We start from the raw sequence: 14055 nt of genomic DNA, 5'->3' as shown, positions 1-14055 counted from the left end.
TAAATTTATTTTTTCCCATACAGTCTATACTAAGGAAATAATAAAACAAGTTTGTAAAAAGACATGTTCATTGCAAAACTGGCTACACTTTAAATGTACACCATCAGAAACTAAATAAATGATGCTACCTCCATGCAATGGAAAAACTGGGAAGTCATTAAAAAGGAGCTAGACCTTTATATTTTGGTATAGAAAAGCGTCCTGGATAAACAGCTATATTGTTTCTTTTTGAAAGGAGAGTACAGAATAGTAAAAAGGTACAAACAATAAGATCCCCTTTATGCCGAAAAAAATTCAATTAGTATTTCTTCACCATGTTTACATACAAGAAATCACTGGACTGGGCACAGGTAGAAAAAAGTGAATTAAACAGACATTTTGGTGGGGAATTCAGACAAAAAAAAAATAAAACAAAATAGGCATATGACTATTGAAGCCATGAAGGAATAAAAAGGGTGCGAGAGTGACTGTAAAGAAAGGACCCTGTTTTAGTGAGAGTGCTTGCAGACCTCTGTGGGAAGGGCGCATTTAATCAGAATTCTGAATCATGGGAGAGCATAATCTCTGGAAGAATGGGGTGTGGGGTACTGGAGGGTCTGCAGGCCGAGGGAACAGTAACTGCAGCGCCCTTGGGCCGGGAAAGGACCACGGATGCCTGAGGAACAACGTGAGAGGCGCCAGCGTGGCTGGAGAGCAGGAGAGGGACCCCAGCCTGAAGCACACACCTCCAACTCTGTCGGCTGTGCTGAGGTCTGAGCCGGGCGGCGACCTCACCTTCCGTCTGGAAGGCTCCCCAGGAAGCTACTTGCAGAGTGGATCACAGAGGAGCAAGACTGGAAGCAGAAAAGCCTGCCTGGAGCATCCAGGCGAGGACTGTGAGACCGAGGGAGGAATCCCTCACGGCTGCCATGCGTGCATATCTTTAGGTTTGAAGAGAGCAGGTCAGAAGAAAAGGCGCCAGGGTGTTGAGGCAGCTCAAGTGAGCAGTTTGCAATGATGATGCAACATCAGCGAGTCTTGACTCAGGCGTCCGGGCCAGGCCCCGGCGGCTGCCTGGGCGAGAGCGGCCCCCTCGCGGGGGCGCCCGAGCACCCACCGTCCGCCGCCCCGCCGGAAGTGCTCTCCCGGCCCGCCGCGCCGCGCCGGGGGAAGATGGCGCAGGAGGCCGGCGACATGGACGATGGGCAGGTTTCCGACTCGGATTCCGACATGACGGTGGCACCCAGCGACAGGCCGCTGCCGGTGCCGGTGAGTGCGGAGGGCAGGCGGGTGACTCGGAGCCGGCAGCGCGGGGCCCAGGCGTCCTCCTGTCGGGCGCGCGGAGCCCGGCAGGCGGCGGGGAGGACAGCGGGCCCTACGAACCTGGCCTGGCATTTAGCTGCGAGGCGGGGTGCGCGAGGCGTGCGGCTCCCAGAGGCGGGCGTGCGGTTGTCTCTTTCCCGCCTCGCGTGCTCCTCTCCTTGTTTTCTAAACCTACGGAATTCCCCACTGGGCGTCGCTGGGTTCTCCTCGAAGGGCAAATTTTCCCGAACATGTAGAACGTGGGGACGTCGGCCCACAACCAGCCTGTGGCGCTCATTTGCGCCCCGAGGAGAAAGGGAGTGAGGATCGGGAATGAAGTTCATCTCTTGCTCAGGGGCCTGTTCTTCCATATTCCCATGGAACCTAGCTTCGTCGTGCCATAATGTGCCACTGGGTTTTATGTTAGCTCCCCAGGTTTCTAAACAGGCGTTTGTCTTGGCCGCCCTACTAAGTAGCAAGCTGTTTTGAGAAGGCTTTAGTGCCAGGCTGCCCGCGTTGGAATTCCAGAGCCGCCACTTTGTGATCGGTGACAAGGTATTCAGCCTAGCGCCCCATCTTTAGAGTGGGAATAACAGTACCACAGTGACAGAGTGACTGTAAGGATTCGGTGGAGCCCAAATGATGGCTGACAAGTGTTAGTGCAGTTATTGTTTACAGGTACGAAGACTTATCTTCTAGCTTTAAAATACCCCTCCCCCATTTCTAGCACGGATTAGGAGCTCAACAGATACTTTGATGTTTAGTTGAAAAAGCAAAGGTGATTCCTTTTGCATAGAAGCATCTTGGGAAATCGGTACCAATATATTTTGTTTTTCAATCTTTTTCAGTTTTCCGTAAATTGACTCTTGACTTAGTAAACTTAATGCCATGGACTCTGCAGTTTTACAAGTAATTTGTCAGTGATGTTTACACATAGGATTTTACTCTCTAGTCTAAAAGGAACATAGTCCCAAAACCTTATAAAGGCAGTTGATACATCCACATGCATGACAGGCGCCTTTGGAAAAGAGGAAAACAAGTTCTAACTGCCTGTAACAGTTGTTCAACATGTGATTTTCAAACGTTCTGACAACTGAAAAGATTGAAAATCTTCTGAAGGTGAGAATTAAGAGCTTTGGCAATTTTTTGGAAAGCTGTTTTAGCACTAAGTGCTGCATTAGCTATATAGAAATAAGAATTTGTGGCTTTAAAAATGGAAATTCCAGGGAGTTCCCTGGTGGTCAAGTGGTTAGTATGGCCACATTCACCGTGGGGGGCCCAGATTCAATTCCTGGTTAGGAAGTAATCTTCGGAAGATCTCTGAAACCAATTCAGTCCCTTACATGGATTTTTCTCTCTCTCTCCTTTTTTTTGGGGGGGGGGGGCGGGGGGCGCTTGCAGGATCCTCGAGTGACGCAGGCTAACACTCTCAGGGATCCTGCAAGTGGCCAAAAAAAAAAAAGGAAGTTCCATGTAAACCTTTAGAAATTCAGGCACTGAATTGGTTTCAGAGATCTTCAAAGATCACTGCTGCTTTAAAATGGTTCAGCTGAATCCCTAAATAATTTTTTTTTACATAGCACAGGGTGTGTGGGGGTAATGTCTTTTGTGGAATTGATTGTAATTTTCCTTCATGTGCAGAAAGCACTAGGTGGGGACTGTGGGCTGCGGCCCTTCCAGAGTACTGCAACAGCGTGTGCCCCGGCATCCCATTATCGGACTGTAAAAAGTGTGGATTCAAGTGAAGAGAGCTTTTCAGATTCAGATGATGATAGCTCCGTCTGGAAACGCAAGCGACAGAAATGTTTTAACACCCCTCCCAAACCAGAGCCTTTTCAGTTTGACCAGAGCAGCCAGAAACCACCTATAGCTGGAAGGAAGAAGGTTAACAACATATGGAGTGCTGTGCTGCAAGAACAGAACCAAGATGCAGTGGCCACTGAACTTGGTATCTTGGGAATGGAGGGCACTATTGACAGAAGCCGACAGTCTGAGACCTACAATTATTTACTTGCCAAGAAACTTAAAAGAGAATCTCAAGAACATACAAAAGAATTAGACAAAGAGCTAGAAGAATATATGCATGGTGGCAAAAAAACGGGACCAAAGGAGGAGGAGAATGGGCAAGGCCATCCCAAAAGGAAACGACCTGTCAAAGACAGAGTAGGAGACAGACTAGAAATGAACTATAAAGGCCGCTACGAGATCACAGAGGACGATTCTCAAGAGAGGGTGGCTGATGAAATTTCTTTCAGGTGAGCATTTAAATATTTCTACAAGTGAACACTTGACCAATTATCTTCCATTTATAAGATACACTATAGAGTCCAGATACGTTGATGGTGGTGTTCCTTTCTGAGATTTTTAAATCCAAGGGAAGAACTGGGCTTATGTGGTTATATGAATATGAATATGGTTGGCTGTTCTTACATTTGGGCAGACCTGATAGAATACTTTTGTAGATTTTTGTGAACTTTTGAGCAACTGTTTCTATTGAGGCCTATAGAACTCTTCAGATAAAAACAGATCCTTTTAAATCATGTGGGTTTCTTGGAGTGTTTTTTTGTTTTTACAACTTTTATTGAGGCTTATTATACATGTAATAAAATTTGTCCTCTTTAAGTGTTGACTTTTTTTTGGTAAATTTATTGGTTGTACAACCATAAAGCACTTTTAAAACATTTCCATCAGCCAGTAAGATCCCTCATGCCATATGCCCATTTAAAGTTAGTTCCTATTCCCATTCCCAGGTAACTGCTAATCATTCCATTGCTGTCAAATTGCATTTTTTGAAAATTTCATGTAAGTAGAATCACAATATGTAGTCTCTTGTGCCTGGCTATTTTCACGTAGTGCAGTGTTTTTGCTATTCATCCATGTCGTAGCAGTCATCAACAGCTTATATATTTACACACACACACATTTGTATTGGCTATTACACTTTTTGGCAATTATGAATAATTCTGTTATGAACTTCCATGTACACATCTTTGGACACATGTTTTAATTTATTTTGGATAGGAGTAGAGTTATTTGATGTATGGTGAATTTACATTTCATGTATTTTTAACATGAAATTTTTAAAGTTGAAATTTTGTTTACATTTTATTAGCTCTAAATCACTAGTGAACAGTGTCACAAGTTTGAAAACATCTTTGGTTCAAAGGTAATATAACTAGTAGGAAAACAAGTATTTACTTTCCAGGCAAGCCTGTCAATAGTAGTACTGGATTTTTTAAGTACTGAGGTTTGGAATTTGAGTGCTGGAAAGAAACCTAGAGATTTTGTAAACCAGTACTTTCACTTTACAAATAGGAAATTGAGGCCTAGTAGTTGTGTGGTTTGCTCAAAGTCGCTAATGTGTCAGACCTGGAACTGAAGTCTAATCCCTTTATTCCTAGTCTAGTGCTCTTTCCACAATAGAGAGAAAAAAGAAGCCAGAGCTTGGTAGGGAACTGAAAAGACTTCTGTAATATTAATCCTCCTTCATCTCTGCAGAGTATGGTCTCATGTTAGGTTTGCTGCTTACTTAGGCTTCCTGTATTTTTACCTGTCAGTGGTAAAAATAATTATATCTGCTTTGTAAGATTGTTGAGAGAATTAACTGAAATATAGTGCATATATAGTTCTTAGGATTGTGCTTATCTCATAATAAGCCTTTGGTAAATATTAGCCATATCTTCTGTTCTGAGACAGGGAGCCCATGAGGGAAAAGTCCAATCCATTTTAAAGCTCCTAGACATCTCCAGTTAGGAGAGCTAAATTTTAGAAATCGTGATACATGTTTGTTTTTAGACTTGCATTCGTCATGCTGTGTGTGCGTATTTCTTTTGAAATTTGCTGTAATCCCATAAGGCAAAGTGAAGAGGCCAGTATGTAACTTGAGATGGAATCTTGACATTAGTGTCTGCTTGGATGACCCAAGATAAGAATGTTTCCATGTCAGTGATTCCAAGGTTAAATATTGAAGATTTCGGAAAGCAAATGTTACTAGAATGGGATGTTAATTCTGTCTGGGAACTAAATTGGAGACTAAGGTAGATTTCCTCAACTTTATGCAACAAATAAAGAGGTTGATATTACTTCATTTGTTCCTTATCAGGTTGCAGGAACCAAAGAAAGATTTGATAGCCCGAGTAGTGAGAATAATTGGGAACAAAAAGGCAATTGAACTTCTGATGGAAACTGCTGAAGTTGAACAAAACGGTGGCCTTTTTATAATGGTAAGGCTAATAAAATGCCCTTGTCTCTGATTGTTGGTTCTCTTATTTATGGATTATAACCAGTGTGTTTCAGACTTTTAAAAACCTTCATTAATAATGAAAATTGAATTTAAACATTCAGTATGGTCAGTTTTTACAATTAGTACTTTTCTTATTAAAAATATATCTAAATTGTAGCTTGTTAGTGTGTAGTCCACAACAAATCTCTAACAGGCTTCATTAAGGGTAGGGGCTGAATTAAGAAAAAAGTCAGGGCAAAAGGACCTGGAAGCTCAAATTTAGTGAGTATGGGTTTTGGAGTTTGGGGTTTCTTGTTTTGAATTTTGGATGTGCACCATACTAGATGTGACATTTGGCTAAATTATTTGACTTTGGAGACCTGTCTCAGCTATAAAATGGGATTAATCCTCTAATGTAAGGATTAAATAAGATAATGCGTATATAATGCTGATCATAGTGCCCAGAATTCAGTAGTGGTGAAGAGAAGTGTTATTTTTGGTTAATTTAATTCATACATTCTTGGAACCTGGATTTCATGGGTGGTAGGGGTGAATAGGAAACAAAATGTCTATAAAGAGGCTTCTGGGGTTGAGGAAGGGAAAAAAACAAATAATGGTTAAAAAGTACTTTATTGTCCCAGAATGACTGATGGAGCAGTTCTCTTGCTGGGGCCAGATCACAAGCAGTAACAGTTTATGCCGCAGAGTGAGTGGTCTTGCAGATCTCATTTAATTGAGCTTTCGCCACAGGGTGAGCATGAAAGTGGAATGGTTTCCTTCTTATTTGTTCCTCATGAATTTGAGTAATAACATCACAAGAGACTCCATCAATGTTATACTGTGGAAATGGAGAGAAAAGTAACCAATTAGAAGTGATAGCACTGGGTGAGGAAGCAGCCCATGAACATAGATTATAGAAGTTAACAACAGACTGTAATGATCATGAGTGTAGTGGTGCCCCCTGTCTGTGTTGTGGTTTAAGGCGCTGTTTTAGACACAGGAAGCTTATGTTATAATAGGGGGTGGGAAGGAAGCGGTCTAAAGAATAAATGTAGTATCTTCCAAGTATGCTAGAAAGTGATACCTGCTATGAGAAAAGAAAAAGAGCAAATGGGAAGTCTGGAGAGGCGAGAAGGACACTGCAGTTTAACGGAATGGCATAGTAAATCTTAATAGCTCCTTAGGAATGTCTCTGAAAGTTGCTCTGACCATTCATGGTAAGAGTCTACACAGGATAATTTTTCTGTTCCTTTTTGTAGAATGGTAGTCGAAGAAGAACACCAGGTGGAGTTTTCCTGAATCTCCTGAAAAACACTCCTAGTATCAGTGAGGAACAAATTAAGGTAAAAATGATATGTCCTTGACTTTTAAGATCAATCATGATTTGACTGCCACTCAGCCTCTAGCTTCATTTTCTATTGATCTCTGTTACCTGCTCTGCCTTACGTTGACTGATTTTTTTAGTTGCTCTTTTTAAGTAAAACTTGAACCTCTTATAAAGCTCTGCCTCCTCTTTTTCTCCCCTTTCAGAGCCAAGGTCATGATTTCCTTTTATGGAAATTTTTCCTGGTGTCTTAGCATGTAATTATTTTTTTCTACTCTCCTATAACTTGGCTTTCAGAATCTTAAGGCTTCCCTGGTGGCCTAGACAGTAAAGAATCTGCCCTGCAATGCGGGAAACTTGGGTTCAATCCCTGGGTCGGGAAGATCCCCTGGAGAAGGGAATGGCAGTATTCTTGCCTGGAGAATCCCGTGGACAGAGGAGCCTGGCGGGCTGTAGTCCATGCAGTCACAAAGAGTCAGACATGACTGAGCAACTAACACACACATAACTTGGCTTTCGGGATCTTAGTTCCTTGACCAGGGATCTAGGCCCTCTGCACTGGAAGCATGGAGTCCTAACCACTGGACCACCAGGGAATTCCCTCTATAACTTTTTATTAATGAAAAATTTCAAATGTGCAGAATAGATGAAAAAAATAACAGCATGTATACCAATATATCCTTTACCTAGTTTTAGAGGTAGTTAATATTTTGACTTTTTTTTTTCTTCTGTACCATTGAGAAATAAGAAGCAAACATTATGACATTCAGCCCTAATTCAACAAGAATCTCACAATCAGATCAGATCAGTCGTTCAGTCGTGTCTGACTCTTTGTGACCCCGTGAATCGCAGCACGCCAGGCCTCCCTGTCCATCACCAACTCCTGGAGTTCACTCAGACGCACGTCCATCGAGTCAGTGATGCCATCCAGCCATCTCATCCTCTGTCGTCCCCTTCTCCTCCTGCCCCCAATCCCTCCCAGCATCAGAGTCTTTTCCAATGAGTCAACTCTTCGCATGAGGTGGCCAAAGTACTGGAGTTTCAGTTTCAGCATCAGTCCTTCCAAAGAAATCCCAGGGCTGATCTCCTTTAGAATGGACTGGTTGGATCTCCTTGCAGTCCAAGGGACTCTCAAGAGTCTTCTCCAACACCACAGTTCAAAAGCATCAATTCTTTGGCGCTTAGCCTTCTTCACAGTCCAACTCTCACATCCATACATGACCACAGGAAAAACCATAGCCTTGACTAGACGAACCTTTGTTGGCAAAGTAATGTCTCTGCTTTTGAATATGCTGTCTAGGTTGGTCATAACTTTCCTTCCAAGGAGTAAGCGTCTTTTAATTTCATGGCTGTAGTCACCATCTGTAGTGATTTTGGAGCCCAGAAAAATAAAGTCTGACACTGTTTCCCCATCTATTTCCCATGAAGTGATGGGACTGGATGCCATGATCTTTGTTTTCTGAATGTTGAGCTTTAAGCCAACTTTTTCACTCTCCACTTTCACCTTCATCAAGAGGCTTTTGAGTTCCTCTTCACTTTCTGCCGTAATGGTGGTGTCATCTGCATATCTGAGGTTATTGATATTTCTTCCGGCAATCTTGATTCCAGCTTGTGTTTCTTCCAGTCCAGCGTTTCTCATGATATACTCTGCATATAAGTTAAATAAACAGGATGACAATATACAGCCTTGACGTACTCCTTTTCCTATTTGGAACCAGTCTGTTGTTCCATGTCCAGTTCTAACTGTTGCTTCCTGACCTGCATACACATTTCTCAAGAGGCAGATCAGGTTGTCTGGTATTCCCATCTCTTTCAGAATTTTCCACAGTTTATTGTGATCCACACAGTCAAAGGCTTTGGCATAGTCAATAAAGCAGAAATAGATGTTTTTCTGGAACTCTCTTGCTTTTTCCATGATCCAGCGGATGTTGGCAATTTGATCTCTGGTTCCTCTGCCTTTTCTAAAACCAGCTTGAACATCAGGAAGTTCACGGTTCACATATTGCTGAAGCCTGGCTTGGAGAATTTTAAGCATTACTTTACTAGCGTGTGAGATGAGTGCAATTGTGCAGTAGTTTGAGCATTCTTTGGCATTGCCTTTCTTTGGGATTGGAATGAAAACTGACCTTTTCCAGTCCTGTGGCCACTGCTGAGTTTTCCAAATTTGCTGGCATATTGAGTGCAGCACTTTCACAGCATCATCTTTCAGGATTTGAAATAGCTCAACTGGAATTCTATCACCTCCACTAGCTTTGTTCGTAGTGATGCTTTCTAAGGCCCACTTGACTTCACATTCCAGGATGTCTGGCTCTAGATCAGTGATCACACCATCGTGATTATCTGGGTCGTGAAGATCTTTTTTGTACAGTTCTTCTGTGTATTCTTGGCATCTCTTCCTAATATCTTCTGCTTCTGTTAGGTCCATACCATTTCTGTCCTTTATCGAGCCCATCTTTGCAGGAAATGTTCCTTTGGTATCTCTGATTTTACAGTATCCTCCATAACCACACCTAAGAGAAATAAAAATGATAATTTCATAGCATCATCCCATTATCTATGTAGAACTTATTCTGGTTTAATGAATTGTCCCAAGAATGTATTTTCTAGCTTTTTTCCCCCCAAACCAGGATCCTATCTAACAGATTTCCACATCCTTTTTGTTATATATCTCTTTTGATCTTTTTAATCCTACATTTTCCTCTATGATGTAGGCCTTTTGATGAGTCCAGGATTGCTCTTACAGAGTGTACCACATTCTGGTGATTGTCTGCTCGTGCATATTTGTTTTGTTTGTTTCTCTATCTCCTGTATTTCTGATAAACAGGAAGCTGGGCACTTTAGTATTCTTAATCATTTTTGTATTACTAGAACGTCATATGGAAAAAACTAAACAGTGTGGGTTTTTCATAGCTCAGAATTTGGTATCTTTTAATTTGTTAATTAAAGAACATGACTTGGCGTTTAGCACATCTAATCAAAATAAAATACTGGCTTCTTACATAGGAAGGAGGTGGTACTTGTGCAACACAGCTACAGTATTTGAGAAATTTTGTATTCTCTTTATTATACCAGTGGGTGATAAAGGTCATAGAAATGTGCTTTAACTGTTTTAATGTAAGGCTAATAGTGACACAAAATTAAAAGCCTTTTCTCTTTAGCTGATGCTCCATGTGGGCATATTTTGCATCTGCTCAGTTTTTTTTCCCCTCACTATTCACTTTTGGTCATTTTTTAAAAAATATGTTATTGAAATTCCTACAAGAAATGTTCCCATTGTTGCACATTTGGAATCTGTATTCTTTAAGTGCTTTTTTCCCTCATTGGACGGTTATTTTGATAACATGAATTTGTAACGAAGTGGATTTCCTTGGGAACACAACTTTTGAGTGATAGAACAGAGCTTATATTAATACCTTAATGTTCTCCCTCCTCCCCTAATATTACCCCTGGCCAGAAGTGTGTACTTAGAAGGAACATTCTTCTCAAGTTTTGTTTGATAGCAAAATGTCACTCTTCTGAAAGATAAAGTATGATGTGATGAAAAGGATTGTCTAAGATTCAAAGTCTAGGTTTTAATCTTAATTTTGCCATTTAGCACTTGTACACTGTGAGAAGATTGCTTACTGTCTCCCCCAGCCTTGATTTTTTCATCTATAAAGTGAGGATTTTAATATGCGCCCTGCCTGTTTAATATTACTATAAAAGAGTTAAATAAAATGATATCTAAAAAAGCTTTTTCTTGGTAACTAAATCTGGACAGAGAGTTTCCAGAAGGAGAGAAGAAAAGAACATTTATTTACCGTGAGCCTGGCACTAAGGCCAATATTTACAGGACTTACTCTTGACAGCCTGCAATTGGGTGTCACCCTGCTCTGCAGATGAAGGCAGGAAAAGGACAGGTCTGGGATCACACAGGACTCTGCGTTCAGACCCATGTTGTTTCCACTGAATCACCGGTCTTTGAAATTCAGTTCTTCTAACTTGCCGTGGAGAAGGGAATTTAATCTTTGTAGATTTTTATCGTAAACTGTCAGAAACATTGCATTATAATAAACACTGGAAACATTTTTAATAGTATCCAATAATAGAGAAATGTTGACTTAAAACAACTATTGTGTAGCCTCTATTTTTGTGAAGCAATTCTAAGAAAATTAGAAAATAAAATAATAGCTGAAAGGCAGAGTACAGATTTTTAAAGAAAAAGTTAAAACACCAAAATGTTACCAGTGCTTTGGTCTATTGTGAGGGGTTAGAAATGTTTTGGCTTTTAAGATTTTTTTCTGTTTTTTCCAAATTTTCTGTTGTATATGGATTGACTACCTTTGTTACTAGAAAGAAAAATCTGAAGGTAGATATAATTTTATTGCAGGTAATTTCATATTTCATTCAAATAATGGTGTTATAATTTTTCTTTTAGTCACTTTTATCATCACTCTTTAGTCACTCTTATTAACAATCACAGTCTGTAGAATTTGGAAGCCAGAACTGAACTGAGTGGGCTTGTTTTCAACTTTTTCTCATTTGATTTTATTTTAGTTTGTGGCCTTATAATTTTTTTTCTAGAGAATACAAAGTTTGTGAAGATAAAAAGAGTAAGAATAGTTAGAGGTTAATTTGCTATATTTTTTTAAAGTCCATCTGCAGCGATCTCCCTCTTAAAGTAGTATGCACTAGGTTCTTAACTTGTGGATGGGAGAAGAAAAACTTCTCTCAAATTATCTATTGTCTGCATTTGTTGTAATACATTAACAATGTGATAAAAAGACATTTCTTTAGGCCATTCCCTGGTTTGTTTTATTTAAGTATATAACCCATGGGAATGACATTTCCTCTTTAATAAGGTTTGCTGTATTTGGAGGGAAAGGGGAGACTTCATAATTTAATTTAGTATTGCCAGGCATTGTACTAGTTAGAATTGTTTTTATCAAGATGTTTGGATGTGTTTTCATATAAAATGAAAATACTGCTACTATGCTCCACTTAAAGGTAAGTAGACACTTGAAAAAATTGTGAATTTTCACACTGTTGTGAAGGCAACATAACAGGGTTTAAGGATATGGTAGTTTTAATAAATAGTAGTTCTTGTTTACTAAAGTTGTTCCTTTATTGTAGGACATTTTCTACCTTGAAAATCAAAAGGAATATGAAAATAAAAAAGCTGCTAGAAAGAGAAGAATTCAAGTGATGGGGAAAAAGATGAAACAAGCCATTAAAAACCTAAATTTTCAAGAAGATGATGATACATCACGAGAGACGTTTGCAAGTGACACTAATGAGGCCCTGGCCTCTCTCGATGAATCACAGGAAGGACATGGAGAAACAAAGTTGGATGCAGAGGAAGCCATTGAGGTTGATCATTCTCACGATTTGGACATGTTTTAGTACATTTTGAGGAATAGACCTTTCTAAGATAACATTGTAATAAACCATTTCTACTGAGATTATTTTACTTTGCACTGATAAACACAAAAATCTGGAGAGAACTGTTACCTTGTTTTAAATAAAATTGAATATGTGGGAGATGAATGTGATAAGAACATTTAAAACTTTCTCATGTCTGACAAAATATTTAAAAGTATATAGTGGAAGATTTAATTTCTTAATCTATTGCATGTGCTAATTATTACTAGTTGATAATCAATTTTGTCCAGATCATTATAACATGCCGTTCAAAAGTTTTTCTGATTTGTCTTTGCAATGAACTACGATTGGTTTCAAAACATTCCATTAAAAGATCCTATTAAGACATAAATTGTTAAGCTATTACAAATGCATTCAAGTTTAGTTTTTCTGTGTTTTAAGAACTCTTAGGCTTTTAATGATAGAAACTAAAAATAGGTTTATACTAGTGGCTCTTCCCACTTATGTGTTTGTTCCGAAGTAAATAAACATCAGAAGCTTTTCAAAGAAGTATCAGTTCGTAACTTTAGCTTTGTTTTTGACTTATTAGTTACTTTGATCATATTTAAATGCTGAATATAATCCATACGTGCATAATTACAGTGACATTTAAGAAATTCCCAGTGGTGGCCTGCCTAAGACAGTTTTACCTTATGTTAAGGAAGTTAGGTATTAAAAATGTTTCTTCTGCATGATGTTTAAAATTATTCATTTTTATTTAAGAAAATAAAGGTAGTTTACTTAAGGTGTCCCAAGAGTTGACTACAGTTTACAGAGTAAGCAAAAATATGTAGGAAGCAGTTATTATCTATTCTTTGCAATAATGTACTTGAAGTCTTTCAGTAATTTTTGAAACACATAATCATTGAATTTGGATCTAAGCAGGGAAGGAAGAGGAAAATGGTTATTGGTTACATTTTATTCATAAAGAATGCAGAAATAAAATTGGAATTCTGGAAGTCAATGAGTTTTGAGTGATTTTATTTTTTAATCTCAAATTTTCTTTCATAAAATTGCCATAACCAAGGAAAGAAGCATTTTAAATAGGTAAGTATTTAAATATTGTCCCTAAAGGTTTTTTTTAACCTTTATTTATTTATTTGAAGAATTTTTTTTCTAATTGAAGTATAGTTGACTTACAGTATTAAATTAGTTTCGGGTATACAGGATAGTGGTTCAGTATTTTTATATATTGTAAAATGATCACCGCAGTTCCTGATATTACTTTGTGTGAGGTGATTTTAAAGGTCTGATATATTAGGTAAGATAACACTCAGAAATCTAAATGTCATGTATCCTTGTAAATATTACCAAGTTTTCTAGTGAAAGTTACAGTTTTTGAAGGATATTAATGTCTCAGGCTACTTCATCTTTAGTGGCTGGCTCATTTCTCCCCCACCCTGCTTCCTAGCTTGTTTTCCTTATTATCTTAACATTTGCAAACTACACAGATATCTGGATTGTATTACATCCTAATGGTATAGAAACCAGTGCTTCAGTTTTTAAGGTTTAAAGTTTTATTTATTAACATTACTCTTCTCTAAACCTTTTTGATTATCCAGATCTAGGAATGTTACAAACTCTTGCTAGAAATGCATTCCCTTAATACTGTCACCATACCAGCGTACATTACAGTCATTCTTCCTGCTCAGCCAAACATTGTTCTGCTTGCTGGCTAGTAGGATTAACAGTAATAGCCCTCTGTGTCTCTGGCTTAGTTATTTAGGTGCTCATCCTCACTCATAACCTTTATTAGAATGAGTTTTTTTTACCTAAAATACTCTGTGACTCAACTCAAAACCTAGAAGATAAAATGGGTTAGATTGGT

The 14055-nt window shown here is 39.1% G+C and overlaps 1 protein-coding gene across 1 annotated transcript; it reads left to right on the top strand.

Annotated features, from left to right (window-relative positions):
• Positions 1-1095: 1095 nt before the first annotated feature.
• On the top strand, positions 1096-13186 carry PHAX (phosphorylated adaptor for RNA export). Its single transcript, XM_070793238.1, has 5 exons — positions 1096-1248; positions 2923-3536; positions 5384-5504; positions 6763-6846; positions 11940-13186. The coding sequence occupies exons 1-5, from the start codon at positions 1153-1155 to the stop codon at positions 12207-12209; spliced, it is 1185 nt and encodes a 394-aa protein (XP_070649339.1). The 5' UTR covers positions 1096-1152; the 3' UTR covers positions 12210-13186.
• The last annotated feature ends 869 nt before the right edge of the window (positions 13187-14055 follow it).

This window comes from Bos indicus, chromosome 7, assembly GCF_029378745.1.
Source record: "Bos indicus isolate NIAB-ARS_2022 breed Sahiwal x Tharparkar chromosome 7, NIAB-ARS_B.indTharparkar_mat_pri_1.0, whole genome shotgun sequence".
Classification (NCBI taxonomy): domain Eukaryota; kingdom Metazoa; phylum Chordata; class Mammalia; order Artiodactyla; family Bovidae; genus Bos; species Bos indicus.
The sequence above is the reverse complement of the archived record's forward strand: the minus strand, read 5'-3'. Positions and strand labels throughout refer to the sequence as shown.